Source organism: Numida meleagris, chromosome 20 (genome assembly GCF_002078875.1).
Source record: "Numida meleagris isolate 19003 breed g44 Domestic line chromosome 20, NumMel1.0, whole genome shotgun sequence".
NCBI lineage: Eukaryota > Metazoa > Chordata > Aves > Galliformes > Numididae > Numida > Numida meleagris.
Genome location: NC_034428.1, coordinates 4,191,322 through 4,208,098, shown reverse-complemented (window position 1 = coordinate 4,208,098; position 16,777 = coordinate 4,191,322). Strand labels below are relative to the sequence as shown.

The following is a 16,777-nucleotide window of genomic DNA, read 5'->3' as shown; positions in this document are numbered from 1 at the left end:
TAGCCTAGTGGTACAGTGTGTAAAAACACGGCTCAAGCGTAATGGGTTGCAAGTGCAAGCAGCTCCAACAATTCCTCAAGTTCCTATCACCAGAGGAAATAATGTTCCAGCAGTTTGCACTGAAAGATCCTGCTCTTTGTTAAGAAGCTGCCTCTTACTTGGCCCTTCTGCACTCACAGTAAATGCACTTTTTCCAGGTAAGAATTCTGTCAAAGTTGATGTACATTTACTAATGCTTTATTCATCTGGATCTTTTCTGTGACTAGTTTTAAGTATGAGTTACAGTCTTCTTCTGAGCTACAAGTGTCGCAGAGCCCTGCTTCCCACTGGTGGACTGCTCTAAAAATACATCCCCACAGGAGGTGCTGTGGCTGTCCATACATCTGACAGTGTTCATTTCCCCTCTCTCACGCTTTTGCTGAGAGCTCCTACTCCAGCTCCTAAAAATACAAGTAGCTCTCCTTGGTACAGATGCAGCGTGGAGGGAAGCGCTTACCATTCTAGGTAACCCAAACTTGTGGGAACTGGATTTTAAATATCTACATATCCCTGAGCAATGCAAAAATGCAGTGGGTTAAGTTGGGGGTCAGGTAGCGATACGTGGTGGCTCCGTTTGACTTGGCAACTTTTAGAGCATGCTTATCTGAAACAAACTGAATTGCTGCAAAAAAATCTTTACAGAAGTTCATCTCAAAAGGGTAAAATTAGTTAACTGCTATGAATTCTTTGCATTCAGGGCTGCAAAACAAAGACACATATTACTTAAATCAGTTTTATTTAAGAATTTCCTACAGTGACAAATCTTATAAAAAGCATCCAAACACGGAACTGCAGCAAACAGCATTCTTATGGTATCTTACACAGCAGAGCTTCCACCCTCCAGAGGCACACTGAGCTCACCAGTGATGTGCTGCAGGAGCTACTGCCAAGCGCATCACAAGCCCAATGTTCTCATCGCAAACCCCACCACCTTCAGTTCACATTGCCACACTTACAGATCATTAACAGAAAAAAAAAACAACACACACCATACAGCATTCACAGCAGTTGACATAAGGGAAAAAAAATACAAATATTCTTTTCACATAAACACATTCAGCTAATTGATTAACTAGGTATAAAACCCACTTAAAGTCTTCCACGTATGGATGTCCTTTGAATGCAATAAACACTCGTACTTTATTTGCTATCATTGCTCTCTGCACACTCTCTCACCAAAGCCACAGGATTGAGAGACATCTCGCCAAGTAAAATAAAATCCCATAATGCACCACCAGGTCTCTGCATGCGCTCTCTTTTTTCTCGCACATACCAGCCCTCTCATGCCTCGGCACCACCATCAATCCCACACAAGGTTTCAAAAGTTCAAACAGCCTTCTGGTTCCATCTCACAGCCTTGCGTTCATAGCGTTGATACGACTCCATGAAATAAAGAGTAGCGGATAAAAATGGAACACCCACCGTCTAAGACGCAGCATGTGCAGTGTGATGAAGTATTCTTGGATGAGAAAGCATGTAGACAGAAGTATTCCTAAGGCAGAATATTTACAGCACTGCTTTCAATGAAGTGCTTCTTCCATACACATTTGAAATGAGATGAACTGCGGAGATTAAATGAAGCCTTCATATCGTACTTTAGTATGGAGGGGAGACAGTGTTAAAAAAAAAAAAAAGAGAACAACAACAAAAAAACCAAACAGAACAGAAAAACGACACTACGTTCTCCAGTTGGGGCACTTGGAGATTCTTATGGTGGGATCAAATTAAAAACGAGAGGGAGAGAATGCTGTTTCTGACCAATGGTTTCCATTTTGAACATGCAAAGAATTCAGGTAGCCAGGAAACGAGGGATAAAGTACTACAGGAGAACCCTTTCCTATTGATTGTAGTGTTAGTTTACCTATCAGGCAAACAGCAGTCCACTTCCAAACATTCAGTATTCCAACAAGTTACGTAACAAAACTTATAAAATTCCTTTTACCTTTCTTCCTCTTCCTTTTTTTGTTTGTTTGTTTGTTTTTTACAAAAGAAAAACGTCAAAAATACTGCTGAATATACCGCACATTGAACAAACGGATTTGGAAAAAATTTATAGGTAATTTACAGTATACTTACCACGCGTTAGAAAAATTTGATTTCCCACCAAAGAGTCAGTATCAGAGCCCACTGCGTCTACATTCCCCAGCCTGACGATTTGGAATCCATGCTTGAACCAAAGCCTCCGTTAAACCCACTGCTGGAACCCGCGTTGGAAGCTGAGCCCCAGCCTATCGCTGCTCCCGAGTTGGAACCACCGTACGAGTTATTTCCTGAGCTAAAGCCCTGATTCTGTTCCCGCTGCATGTTGCCTTGGGGCTGGTTGTTTCCCGACGGCCCTGACTGGTTCTGCTGGCTGGCCAGCATGCCCATCATCCCCCAGCTGCTCTGCAGGGCTGCCTGCGCTGCCGCCATCATGGCAGGGTTGATGCTAAAGGCTCCGAAGTTCATGCCCCCGCCCATGTTACTGCCCTGGTTGTTTCCCAGTCCTCCCCCGCCTCCTCTGCTGTTGCCAAACCCCCCCTGATTCCCAAAGCCTCCTGGATTACCACCAAATCTTCCACCTCTCTCTAACTGCCTATTGCTATTGTGCTTAGGTTCAGCATTGGATATATGTACGCTGATTCCTTTAATGATCAAGTCCTCTCCACAAAGAGATTGGGCAACCTACAAAAAATAAGGTATCCGTTAAATGTAAGCTATTACATTTTTTACAAATAATAATAGTAGCACAAGACAAAACAAGCCCATGTGATTCTGAGCAGGTATTTATTTAACCTGCAAAAGAAGCATACATGTACTTAATCCTGTCTGAGGTGTTCTATCTTCACGTTTACTACTGCACTAACTGCAGTAAAACTGTATGCATAACATCATCTAAGTAACCTAACCTCAGCCAAGCTATACCGCTGGGATCTGCAAGAGAGGGAATACACACTTCACGTGGCATTCCAGAAATAACACTTAATTGTGGAATCACAGCATCACTTGAGTCGGAAGGGACCCTTACATGTCACCTAGCTACTGAAACACAGCCTGTCTGAACATGAGGTTAAAATACTTTAACACGTACCTGATCATCTGCAAACGTAACAAAAGCAAAAGCTCGGAAGGGTTTAGGAATGAAGACATCTACCACTTCTCCGTACTGAGCAAAGAACTGCTGGAGTTCATCTGCTGTCATGTCCTCAGTGCAGCGCCCAACAAACACTTTTCTGCTTCGCAAAGGCTCGTCAGGACTTTGCTGAAGAGAATTGAAGAGAGAGGTGTAATTAATGAATGAAAACTTTAACATAACGACCGCTTTTAGTCCAGCCTGATCAGAAGACTGAAGATTAAGGAAGTTTGAATTTGTAAGCGTAAGACTCCCAAAATTCTGTTCAGAGAGCACGCCTGCAAGTTGGTACAGATGGGAACAGGAGAATAAAGGACAGCGATGAGGCCAGTGCAGGACATGTGTCCTTGTGCTCTACGTTTAACTGCATATACACATGATCAGAAACTTTGGATTCAGTTCCCAATTCAACAAAAGACTCATTCTGATCTTCCATAGATTATATATTCTGCCTCCTTCATTCATGCAGCAGACAAGATAAGCAACGTACTGCTGGATGTTAATAACATATTCTTTTGAAGTTATAACTGGGAAATGGAGTGTGGATATAACTAGCAATTTCCCCAACACTTCTCATTCACCCACCTCCTTTATTTTCTTTCTCTGATCTCTCCTATCCTGTCTATTCAGACCCAAAAGCCACAACCAAGGGTTTTATTCATCTGTTCATCTGCTTGCTTAGCACAGTGGCTAAAGAAGTGTACTTGTGAACGTTAGGTAAGACAAAGGTAGCCGTAAATACGCAAGTACCTTAGAATTGGGAAGTTTGCAGTCACACCATCTGCCATCTATCATGTGTCGCTGGGACATTACTTTCACTTGGGTTTCATAATCGGTAAAACGAACAAAACCGAAACCCTTTGAGTGACCAGTCTTAATATCCTTCTTAACCTAGGATAAAAAAGCAGACTTTAAAACAGATCACAGCAGCGCTGTGCTTGTGTTGGTGACATTAATGGCATGCTATTTATCTACCATCTTCTGTAGAAATCTTGATACTACTATCACCAGAAAGGATGCACTCAAATCTCTGATTACCCCCCTTGTACAACTGCCTTTTCCTATGACACTAACCCTACTATTACACAGTCACAGCACAGGCTTCTGACACCTACAAATTTAATGTATTCTGACTGCTTTGAGCCCCACTATTAGTTACTAAAACAGCACAGCCAGCATCAGGATATAATTATGTTGTGACACTGTAATGGCATAGCCAGACATGCTGCATAAACAATGCAACCACCGAAGGGATTGCACACATAGCCGCGCATAGGACACAACTAGGTAACAAAAAGTAAAGATTAAGAGTGTGTGCGTGGCAGTGAGATGTTCCCTTTTGGGAGGATAAAAATACCCTGCAAACAGAAGCAGGCTTATCTTCCAGCTTCAATCAGCAAAGAGCCCCTAGGCCTGGCCAGGTGACACAGAGGTAACCATGAGCATGGAACATGCTGTTCCTGAATTAATTTAGTAAAGCTCTGTTTCAAAATCTGAAAAATAAACATATATCCAGCTGCAACAGTAACATAAATTTCAGAGCTCTTAAAACACTGCACCCATTAGGCAGATCTGCATGAATTACCACTCCCAAATATTCCTATCTGTACCTACAGCAGTCTGCAGCTACAAAGCTCATGGAACAAACCACCCAGGAACTGAGGCACGCAGCTTCAGATCTGCTCTGCATGTACATGGCTCTGATTCTTTCCACTAGCATCAGAACCCTGATTTCTACTTAATGTCTACCCTTACTCAAAAAGTTATTTTACCTGCACCATGAGAACTTCTCCAAATGTACTGAAGTATTCCTTTAAGTCTTGTTCTGTAGTTTTCCAGGGTAAACCTAGGACTATTAAGTCCGAAGTCTTCTGTACTGCTCGTTTTACCTTCACGGCTGATGACGCATCTGTTTCATCCATTTTTCTCTTATTATCTGAATATAACGATGCACATTAGAAATTATCCTCGCAAGTTTGGAAATTGCTTCCACTAATTTTGAACGGCATGGTATAAAACCATAGACAACAATAAGAGAAAGTACGGACTGCAGAAGAACACATGCCAGCTGTTGGAGATTGTCATTATGACCCATAGCCAACTGTTCGCAAGTGTGAGAAGAACACTACCCATACCAAGTCCTCCTCAAAAATGCATTCTGAGCTTGTTTTGCATTAGTTTACTTAGTGACAGCTACTGGTGACAGGACGGTTGGACTGGATGATCTTGTAGGTCTTTTCCAACCTTGGTGATTCTATGAGTCTATACTCAAGGACCATCCAATAACGTTCAAAGTCCTCTGAGGATACGGACAAGATGGGTTTTTAACGTGAATATTTAATGAGAAGGCAGTCTCTAATTATTTCGGAGAGCGTGCCTTTATGTGTGTGTTCGGTTGCTCTTTTCCTCAGCAAGTTTCAAAAGATAGCTGTGACCAAACCACGGCTTGAAGGAAGCGTCTGCGAGTACACACAGACCCCAGCAACCTTCACAAGTTCTAATTAGGCTGCAGCTCTCCCAAGCATAACACAGATCTTTGTCATTAAAGTACTTCTGGCAGCTAAAGAATTAAAGCCTTATGCACATCTGAAAACTCAGTGGGCTCCACTTGACCTGCGGGACAAACACACGAGTAAAATCACAGAACTTCCACACACACGAGGACTCAGCACAGCTGCTGCCACGCACACGGATCTCTCATCTACGAAGCACGCTTGCACGGAAACACGAGGGCACCGCCACGAACCTTTGGGGTAGTTCACGACATAGACCAGGTTTCCCCAGCCGGCCTCGGGGGCGTGCAGGATCCCCTCCACCAGCCGCACGCCCCGCATGCACTGCGACACCGGGTTGCGGTAGCGCAGCCCGCACGCCCCGGGGAACTGCGCCGTCACGGTGGACAGCAGCACAGTGCCGTCATCCTCCGAGGGGATCTCGATGGGTTCGTCGTTCTCGTCCTCCGTGACCCGGATGTACTCCGACATCTTCGCTGGAAGTCACTGAAGCGTGGGAGAGAGAAACGCGCATAAACAATCAGCCGGGGGAAGCGCCAGCGTGAGGCGTCTTCCTTCGAGCCTCGCGCCCGCCCGCAGCCAGCAGACACCGCGGCACAGAGCGGCGCAGCGCTACGTTAGCGCGGGGCCCGCACCTCGGCCCGCCCCGAGCAGCGCAGGGCCCCGCAGCGGCGCCCTCGAGGTTCAGAGCCGCCCGCAAGGCCGGCCCGGGCCGGAGCAGTGCGCGGGAAGGGCTCAGGGCCCACCCGCATCCCCGCCGCCTGCCCGAACCCACGGCCCTCGGGTCCAGCCCCACCGGCAGCGCCATCCGCGGAGCCCCGAGCTCGCTCACCGGGCGGGAAGGCAGCGCCGCGTCCTCAGCCGTTAGCGCCTCCGCCGCGCGCCGCACAAAATGGCGGCCGCTGCCCCCCGCGGAGGCCGGGCCGCGGGCCGAACCACTCTGAGAAGCGGGGGGGGAGATCGGCGGGGCGCTGCCGGCCTCGGGGAGGGCGTCAGGCTCGAGGCTCGCTCGCTTCGCGCCAAGCCGAAGCCGCAGCCCAAGGTCCCGGAACGGTACCAGCGGCGAGAACCGGGAACGGGGCGGCCGTTGGCGCCGCTGCCCCCGCGCCGGGGTGGTGGTACGGGCCGAGCCGCGCATGCGCGGGCGCGCGGGGGCTGCCGGGAGGGGCGGGGCGGCGCGAGGCGTTCCCGCCGCGTGCGCCTTTCTCACACGGCGGCGGCTCTGAGCGAGGGTTCTCGTTTTGCTGTGCCCGTCTCGCTCCGGCCTCGTAAAACAATTCGGTACGATTGCTAGATGTTTAAAGTAGGTAATGCTAGCTCTTGTAACACTGCCCTGTAGTACTGATTGCCGTAATCCGTAAGTTTAATCCTTTCTAAACCCAGTTTCTATTTGCTTAATGGAAAAACTCATAAGTTAAATCTCCATAATGGTCTCCTGACCTCCAGAGTCACTACAGCCAAAGGACAGTCGTTTTTTCTTGACTCCTAAGGTAAAACCGTCGTGGAGAGGAGCCTGTCTGCTCGCGCTGCGGTCATGGCTGCTAGCCAGGCTCCAGCAGCCGCCCTCTGCCCAGGGAGCACACCCAGAGCAGTGTGCAGGCAGCCAGGTGGTGTGACCTAACCAGCGGACTGTGCCATGCTGTCATGAGGAAGGTAACTCCTCCCCCTCCTTACACCTCCTGTCTCCTCACCTGTTCCCTGGTGCCTCTCCTCTGATCCACGCATGAGCTGTGTTCCCACCTGGCTTGACTTCCTTCACACCTTAAAAAATAAAAAGAAGCAGTCTCACAAGTAAAGATAGACGACTACTGCTAGGAAAGGCTAATCCAGTCCTTTGCGTTCATGCAGAGAATTGCTGAGCATTTAAGGCTCCCACTTAAAATTTGCAATTGTAAAAATTGGCTCCAGCACCGCTGAAACCTGGCCCATCTATGCCCTCGTCGCTTTAGACTCAGCCTTATCATTTAATTACTATTTTCCAACAGAGTTCCTCTCAGAACTTACAAGACGCAGGCTAACAAGATAAGCTAATGCTTTGTGTAGGTGTTCTCTTGAAATTCCTACATTTTCCAGCCATCCACAAGACACATCCCAAACCCAGTCCTGGTGTTGCCAAGTCAGCACGGAGGTAGTCAGTGTTGTCTGAACACGCTGCGAGGACTGAGCAGTAATTGCAGCATGTCAACATTACCTACTGCACCATTCCAAGTCAAAGCTATAGTTTAGCAATCATGCTATTTGAAGAGGTTGTCATGGCATTCAGCCAAAGTGACCTCTATCTGACAAAGCATCTGCTGGTAATTTCATTAACGAGCAGAGTAAACATCAACCCTGGGCTAGATTTGTGCAGGTAAGAGCTTGGAGAGAGAGCAACGAGCTCGCTGCAGCTTGCTGCCTGTACGACAGGCAAGGGAAGAAGGGTGATTATTCACAACAGAGACTCTGGCCTCCAGAGCTCATTCCTCAGATTTTGCTGCAAACAACCTTAGAATTAAACAAATGTGACTGTTTTTTGTAAAAAAAAATGGGATTCTTGCAGCGCTTTCATATTGTTAGTTTGCATTGTTATTAGATTCAAGTTAAGTGAATAACAGTAGTATTGCTCTTGAAGTAACTACACCAGCGGGCACGCAGCTAGTTAATTCACCAGTTCTCTCACACTGGCAATTCACAGTGCCCATGGGTGCAGACAAATGCAGTACCATGGTACTAGCCGTCATGTATATTGAGTTAAGTGTGCCCACAGGAAAAAAAGAAAATGCAATGCAATAACTATTTGCTGCTCTAGGTTAAGCGTGCTCATGGGTACAAACAAACTCCGAAACGATCAGCTGTTTGTTCTCTCTCCCAAAAGTACTTGGGGTGAAAAACCAACATCAATGGGCATCTAAATATAACCTCATGATTAAAAAAAAAAAAAAGACAAACAATACAGATAAACAGGGAGTACTCATGTCTATTTCTAACTTCAGTTAGAACAGTAAAAAAGGATTTAAATGATGATGGCATGTCAATGTTAAACAGAGTCTGGCCTGGTTTTGCCAATAGTAAATAAGCTGCATCTCTCGCCCTTACTCAGTGGGAATGACAGACACAGTTTTCCCTCTCTTGATACGGAAGAATGGTTCTCTGCAGAGAAATCTTTGCAACTTAAAGATTTCATTCTCTATGTTGGTTCTCATTCTAACCACATATAGTGAGAAAAAACAGTCTGCATCCTTTCAGTCAGCATTTCCCTGCTCCTTCATAAGCACAGTCCTCCCTACCACGTGCACCAAGTAAAGCCCACCTTGAACGTAGTTACCTAAAGGAGCAGGACACTCTTCAGTTATTTATTTCTCTTTGTCATTTAAAGCCATTTGAGCCTTCAATTAAGCAGGTCGTATATCATAAATACTGTTCCCTCCAAGGGAACAAGATCAGTAATATTTCATTTTCCTAGCTACAGTTGAAAATCCATTCACACACAGAAGAGCAGTGTTTTACAATACTTATCTTTCTGCCTTCCTCTTTGAAGAAGCTTTCATCACAAGGACATTTGCAATAATTACTTCCTCCTCTGCCCAGAAATGTCTACTGTAAGCAGAACTTTCCGCACACAAGCAAAGAAAAATTGCTTTATATACACATATGAAACTTTTACTGTGAGCTTCCCAATACACAGATTAAACACCTCACCAGACCTTTTTTTTTTGGTTACCCCAACTGGAGAACACATGGAGCCGTATCTCACAGAATCACAGGCAAAGTATCCCACCCCAGCTAGGTGCAAGGCTGGTGATGTTCTGCCTTCTCTCCAGTTCCAGGTGGGCAGTAACAATCCTGCCACCCAACCCACTGCAGTGGGTGTTAAATAACAAGCCCGCGGGGACAGGGAATGAAAACATGAAAGTCTATAGCTTTGCTATTTTTTAAGCCTCAGTGCTGAGAGCAGTCTTGTATCAGCTTTGCAGTAGTCTTACAGAGGATCACAAATGTTATATTAAAGTCTGATAAATTGCAAATGTCTATGTAAAAAAAAAAAAGACTAATACCTAGCAGACTAGAAACAACTTCTTTGGAGAAGAGCTTCTCTTAAACAAAATAAGCAGCTTCCACCCATGTAAAATACCTGGAAAGAGCTCTCAGTCCATTGTTCTCATAGCAATGCTCTTCCTAATCCCCTTCATTGAAGCAGGTTCTGAGACCTCATGATAGCACCTGACATACTGCAGGCAACTTTCCCATGATGCTAAAAGGCCATGATTTCAATTATTTCATTTAAAATCCACCTGAGATGGTTTAGTCCTTTAATGGGCAGAGTTTCCTGGTGGCTTATTTCCTGTCCACATTTACTTAACTCTTCCAAAACTGATTGGGATTGCTGATGTGTTCTTCAAGCTCACAGCAAGCACAACTGAAGCCAAACATTTTGCATGCTTGGCTGTTGCAGAGAGCCAGAAGGACGTGGTGCCTGTTAGCATGGGACCTTCCAGCACTGGTAGCTGTTCTGAAAAAAGCTTTGGCTTTCTTTCTCTGCCGCACTACAAAGAGAAACTGCTGCTGCTTGTTTTACCACCAGACAGGCTGAGTGTTAGAGGAAGAAGAAACAATCAGAATTGGCAGTGAACATTTCTGGGAGTGAGGCTGATTAGCTGGGGTTCCTCTGGGACAGCTGGGGTCAGTTGTCCAGGTGTCTCAGACCCCTCACATACAGAGGGATGCACGTGGCTAAGAGAAAATGTGCAGTGATTGGAAAGGCAGAGGCGGTGACAAAAGGCCACTCTCAGCTCCGCAGCATCTGCTGGCAGCTTGGTGCTGACTGCTACCTTTGTTTCTGAGCTGTGAGCTGCAGAAAGTGGGTGGAAGCCATGGGAGCAGGAGGCCAATGCTTCTGTTGGCTACCCCGAGCACAAACGACTTTCTTGTTGCGCAGAGCAAGCAGCGGTGCTGTAGAGTTACAGCTCCTGCTGACACAGTTGCTAATTCTTACTTGTCTGCTGAGACAGAGCAGTGCACTTGGGAAATGTTTTCTCTGGTTTTGTGCTGTAGGTTTGCAGACAAGTGGCAGGCATTGCGAGGCTGGCATAAAATGTCACCCTTTTGTTTTAGCTTGTGGATAGACAGCGTAGTTGGAGGATTTAAGTTAGTGGAGTCTGTGACCGTGATCCTATGCGGGAGTGTTTTCAGGCTTTAGAAGCTGAAAGTCGGGGTTCAAAGCACAACAGCACGTAGCATCTGACATCGTCACCATCTTGTTTGAGTGGTACCTGTGGGAACTGCCCAATGTTTGCATCTTGTACACGGGGAATGCAAAAATTAACTTCATTCTGTTTTGTTTGGCAGAGTCACATCAAACCATCTGCAAGTCACCTCCCTAGTTTTTCTGGCCTATCCACAGCAGAGCCTGGGAAGAATGTCTGCCTGTGGTTCTCAGAAATATCTGTCAGTTCCCAGAGCTAAGTTCCTGGTGAAGATGGGGCAGGCATCTTCCAAAGGAATTTGCCTTTTACAGTGCACTGGAGCTAGGATTCAGGCTTTTATTCTTAGATTATGTCGTAACTCCCAGCACAGGAGAGTGTGAGCTTTCATCAGCACAGATTGCCACAAACCAAAGGACTAAATCCACAGTCAGGGAGCTGTGCTGGGGAGCTAGCTTTGTGTCCTTAGCCCTGCACTTGGTTTGCAGTGAATACAAACACGAGTATTTACACGTGAAGTTGGAAGTAGACTCCTTCAACGCTAAAACCATAGGTGGCTTGGGTAAACTTCAGCAACTATTCCTGTAAATGGGAATAGTGTAAAGGATAAATTTGCCAGGATCTATTTAAAAGCCGTTCTGTTGGGATTTTCTTATTTTTTTTCTTGATTTTTTTTCTTTCCTCTCAAAGAGCGGACATAGTTTTTTGCTGTTTCGAGCCATGCGCACTGAAGCAGTATCTCAAGTGTGAGACAAAGACTGTTTTTAAAATGGTTTGGTTGTACTGTCTACTTGGTGATATTTTTTTAAAATACATTTACCAAAGATTTATGTAAAATCTATCTTTTGTCTACTTAAAATACGTCAAATGGATGTACAGGGCAAAATTTAATGCATATGGGTTTTCATTATTTTAAATCATTTGCAATATAAATGATTTACTGTGACATCAGACATTTGTTCTTTGGCTGTCCACCATAAATTGAAGCCCACCCAAATTTCCACTTTTATATTTCTGCATTCCCTCCCCCAGTATCTCTAACCTTAGCGCCGCGATTCTTCATGTAAATGACTTTCAACAAGGAAAGGAAGAGAACACATAATTGGCCTTAATACAGGTAATACTGAAAGAAAAGGGAGACCTTTACATGAGAAATAGTTGACAGCCATGGAAAGGGGGGAACTAATGCATGGAGGAGAGGAAGTCGTTCCTGATGAGGGCGGTGAGAGCTGCTGGCCAACCAGATGTGGCCAAATGGAATTCTTGTGCAGCTGAAACTGCCGGAGGTGACAGACTCCTATCTTTTGCTTTCTGAATGTTTTCATGTCTTTCTAGTGTCCTTCCATTTAGAATGCAGTTAATCAAACACTGACCCGTTCATGTTACACACGACCGTTTGGAAAACTGAGGTAAGCCAGTTTGTCCAAGGTCATTCTTGATGTCCGTAGTGAAAAAGTGGTGACACCTGACTCCCAGAATGACGCTCTCCTGACAAAGCTTCTCCTAAAACATGGAATAATCTTGGGACACTCAGACCTTTTGACAGACCTTGCAGGGAACAGCATTCATTATTGTATTTTCTGGTTCTGTCATGACAGTTAATACGACACGGACCTTCAGACCCAGCATCACCTGTATCTGAAGCCTTCCTGGCTCTGTAGTTACTGAAAATTGCTGCTACCTGATACCAAGCTGCTCGGTGGCCAGTACTACAGGATTAAACACCTCAACTCAGCCCAGTTTCTCATCTGTGCATGTCATCTCAAAACCTACTAGTCAGCAGACTCCATTGGGATCCTTATTTCTACTTACTAAATTGGAAGACAGTCCTGTTTGAACCAAACGTTGTATTTTTGCAAGCTTCCCCCCACCCATACCACTTTGATATGACTCCCTCCCTTCTTGCTGTCAAAAGATTTTGCTATTATTGCCCACGCAGGTAGTTCTAATGAAGCATCTCAAATGTGATTTGTAGCCATTCTGAGTGACATTATAAACTTCAGCCCCATCCGGAAGGGAATCTGAATTCTGATATCCAGCCTGTCTGCCCAATCCTGCATTTACAGGTGTGTCTGACGGTTGCCATTTAGATGGTTGATGTCTTTCCCACCATGCTAGTCCTAAGGCACCAGCACTGCCAACAGTCTTCATCCTGCAGTCAGAGCAGGGTTAGATCATGTGGTGGGCCTGCATGTGCTCGTCTTCATTCCAGCCTCCAGTGGCTTTACTACTGCAAGATCCAATTGAGAAAAATGTTAGCGTAGTTCTGATTTATGTACAAAAGTGCAGAGGAGAGCAGAAGCTTTTAGTATCTTGGGAAGTGGTTAGAAATTAAGGCCAAAGAAAGGACAGTCATGTCCATTACATCCTTAAAAAAAAAAAAAACAAAACCAACAAATCTTTAGTGAAAGTCCTGGCTGCTGAACTGCTTCTGGGCTGGCAGATGTTCACAGTTCCCTTGGCAGATACTGTGGAAAGCTAATGGGCCCATTTAGAGACCGTCCCTTACACAACAGCATTCAGACAGTTGTGCAGTTGCGAGGGAGGCCTTGTAGGGCAGGGTCCTTTCAAGCTGGTTGTCCTGAAATGAAATTAGGGAATTCATTAAATATTTTAAGAGCTCTGATAATCTCTTGTCAACAATCTCTGCCGAACCCAGGACTTCACTCGAGATGCGGATGAGGGAAGGAACTGAATGCGAAGTGCAAGGCTGACACCTGGAGGGCACTGCTGAGCTGCAGCAAGGCAAGCCTGGAGGAGCTAGGGATGCTGCAGCGCAGCCTGGGTTAGGAAAGCTCAGAGGTGGTGGTTTTGGATCTGCTCTTTTCTAGTGAAGGAGCTCTTCAGGTATTCTTCCCTCTCCCCTCTCCTAACAACAACAACAAAAAATCCATATTTCTATTTCAGCTTTTCCATATCTATTTTTTTAAGGAGTGGATAAGAGCAAAGGATTAAACTGGATTATCTAGTTTTTCACTTCTTCCACATTCAAGAAAACTTTAATGAAAACTTTCTGGCTCATTAAGCCACTACAAGCAATTCTGGGTCTGTTTTTTGGTTGTTTAGCGTAACTTATTTGATTGCTGCACGTCAGACTTCCTACTGCTGCTTTGCCATTCGTGTAATGGTGCAGTGAGTTTCTGGACTAGAGACTTGCAGGGCAATTCCTACTGTCAGAGCTGCAGCTGGCAAGTTGGCATCGTGTGGGGCTTGGTCTTTCCATGCCTGGCTCTGCCAGTACCCATGGTGAGGCTTTTCTTGAAGCTGATCCTAATCAAGGAATGCGAGGCAGCTTCTGGGACAAAGTCTTCATGCTTTTGGAGGTTGGCTCCCAGCCTGGCAATCACCCATCTGCAGTGCTTACTCAAACCTTTTCAGTAATCTCTCTTCTCTGCCAGGAATTATCTTATTGTTTCTGAAAGCTGTTTTTGCTTGATCTAATTTTAGAATATGTTAATAAATGAGTTGTTTACTGTGCTGACGTGACTATACACTTTGTATCTCAGGAACCTAAAGATTCTATGTCCATTACCTCTCCTTAATTCCAGTGTGGTTCCAATCTGCATAAAATTTGCATAGCAGTAAATATTTTCTTTAAATGGAAATGGACAAAAAGTTATTTTTCAGAACTCAATTATACTAATTGAACTGCAGCACACCTTCCTCACCCTCCATATATCTTTAGCTCTGTCCTAGTTGACTGCATTTCTTTCTCTCCTGGCCATCAGACTTCCAAAATATCACCAATATTGTGTTCATCCTGCTGTGGATACTGAACCACTCCATACATTCCCACCCACACCAGCTTCATGGGTGAGCCATAAAAATACTTGCTCCAGGCGCTGGGGAGTAGAAGAGAGGCACATTGCCAACCTGAGCAGCAGCACAAGACATTCAGTGTGCTGGAGGTGCTTCTTGTCAGCCCAGACACCTGAAAAGCATAACACCATCTCCGTGGCTCCCGTTCCTCCAGCATTTCTTAACTGATAAGATTCTGAAGAGGCAATAACATTTTTCCTCCTCCTCCTCTCCAAAAATAATGCTCGTACTGGATCCTCAGTTACGCTGCGTTATTCTGGATCACTTGTGGTTACTGAGCAATGTAGACAAATACCAGTTCAAGATCAAGGGGGAACCCTGGCCACTAAGCTTGTCTCACTTGAGACTCATTCTAAACTTAGAACCTGCCTCTTGCTGACATTTTATTAACCCAATTTGTCATCCTCCTAACCCCCATTATCCAACCCAGGCAGATCACTCACTTTGAAAAGATCCGTAGACAGCTTTCATGCGAATCCTAAGTAGATCCAGGTGCCACAGCTAGATTCCAGAGGGAGCTGTGGTCATAAGATACATGCTAGTTAAATCACTTATATCCTAGATACTCAGTGACATTCTCCCTGCTCAGATATTGCCTGGACTGTCACTCCTGCAAAGCAGCAAGCGGGCTGGCACCAGTCTGATACAATACTACAGTGCGTATCTTCAGGCCTGTGTGTGGTCCTAGAGAGATGAGCAAAGGTAAATGTAAGCATACGCTTAAAGTGGAGCGCGTGCCAAAAAATACTATTGCAGGCAGAACCAGTGAATAGCCCCTCCTAAGGCACTGCCTTTGAATCTTCACATTTGCCCCAAAATACAGCAAGTCAAGAAACAGCTTGCTGCCTTCTAGAGAATTCACCACTTCCAGTTTGCAAGCTGGAGGAGAGAAATCCAGGCGGTGCCATTAAATCCACTTTGACAGCAGAGTAAAGAGCTGCAAAAGGAGTAACATGTCAGGGTGAGGTGACTTCATTTCCCAGAGAATTTTTTTTTTAGTAAGTAAAATACAAATGCCATTAAAGTAAGTAGCAGGAAGCGTCGCACTTGTTTGACTCTCAGGAGGATGAAAAAAAAAAAAGGCAAAGCCAGTGATGTATTTTTTACATACAGCAAGTAATAACATACACTGAGAACCTGTGCGCAGCTACCTGAGTATGACAAAGGTGTGTGTTCCCACATGAACATTCATTTAATCAGCAAATCTTAAACAAAGCGAAAGTTAAATGCTAGGCAGCTTTAAGGTTTGGTGGGATTCGCAGAGCGGACGTGAGGGGGCACTCTTATCTTCAGTTTATTCATGGCAAAACTGCTGCGTAATATCCAGGCAGGTCACTGTGGGCAGCTTGCTTCAGCCAAGTCGCAATGCCAAGATCTGGAGGCTTGCCCCTTTCCAAAGAAGGTTCCATCCAGGATTTTCACAGCTCTTTATTCAAAGGGTGAACGCTGTCCCTTTAAATAAGCTCAGACGTCTCAGTCCAAATGGGGAACGAAGCCCAGGCTACCTACAGTTATGAAACCTCTCTTTTTGAGCTTACAGGCTTAGGGGCCGCTACTACACTCCGAGGTTAATAATCAGTTTTAATATTCACTTAGGGGGCTGTAAAAAAAGAATGAAAATTTCCTAATTTGAAAATGGACTTGATTGGCAGCTTTATTATCTCTGTAAGGTGCATGGCATTCCACACAATCAAGTCGTTTTTTAAAATAATCTCACTGCTTAAGTCGTACACGCTGCTAATTGCATTTTAATAAGTCTCTTTAAAATCTTTCCATATTTTTTAATATCCTAATATTAGATAAGTGATTGCTGGGGACACTGGAGGGCACTGAAGTTTATAGAAAGAGGAACACCATAATGAAGCTTTATTGGGATGGCATCACCAAACAATTGCTGTGATAGCAACACTCCCGAGCTTGGAAAAATGCCAAACATTCCCCCTGGAACTGACTCAGACACTAGCCTCCCTGGCTCAGGACTAACGCAGAAAATGGATGCTTTCTGGTTCCTAAAATGGCCTCTTCCCAGCTTGGAAATGACTGAGGAACTGTCCACTTGATTTGGAAAGCACTTGGGAGATGGTCTTTCTCCATCAGCAACTTCAGAACTCATC

At 45.2% G+C, this 16,777-nt stretch overlaps 1 protein-coding gene and 1 long non-coding RNA gene across 3 annotated transcripts in view; one reads left to right on the top strand and one right to left on the bottom strand.

Annotated features, from left to right (window-relative positions):
* On the bottom strand, positions 759-6,761 carry TARDBP (TAR DNA binding protein). Its single transcript, XM_021417508.1, has 6 exons — positions 6,497-6,761; positions 5,898-6,150; positions 4,924-5,087; positions 3,902-4,042; positions 3,110-3,280; positions 759-2,703 (listed from the first exon to the last, which is right to left on the bottom strand). Exons 2-6 carry the CDS (start codon positions 6,133-6,135, stop codon positions 2,173-2,175), a joined length of 1,245 nt encoding a protein of 414 aa, XP_021273183.1. The 5' UTR covers positions 6,136-6,150; positions 6,497-6,761; the 3' UTR covers positions 759-2,172.
* Positions 6,822-16,777, top strand: part of LOC110408616 — a 37,994-nt gene continuing 28,038 nt past the window's right edge. The window contains exons 1-3 of one of the 2 annotated variants that reach the window (XR_002444460.1): positions 6,822-6,945; positions 7,155-7,317; positions 10,990-14,322. This is a non-coding gene — a long non-coding RNA (uncharacterized LOC110408616). Of the gene's footprint in view, positions 6,946-7,154; positions 7,318-10,989; positions 14,323-16,777 lie in introns of those variants that run through there. The other variant, XR_002444459.1, reaches the window with a different exon arrangement.

What these genes read in the sequence shown, in the direction of transcription:
- TARDBP (XM_021417508.1), bottom strand. Translation starts at nt 6,135, where the DNA reads ATGTCGGAGTACATCCGGGTCACGGAGGACGAGAACGACGAACCCATC. An exon ending in TGTCGTGAACTACCCCAAAG is followed by an intron (nt 5,088 to 5,897) that starts GTTCGTGGCGGT and finishes CGTTATATTCAG; the next exon opens with ATAATAAGAGAAAAATGGAT. An exon ending in GCAAACTTCCCAATTCTAAG is followed by an intron (nt 3,281 to 3,901) that starts GTACTTGCGTAT and finishes AATTCTCTTCAG; the next exon opens with CAAAGTCCTGACGAGCCTTT.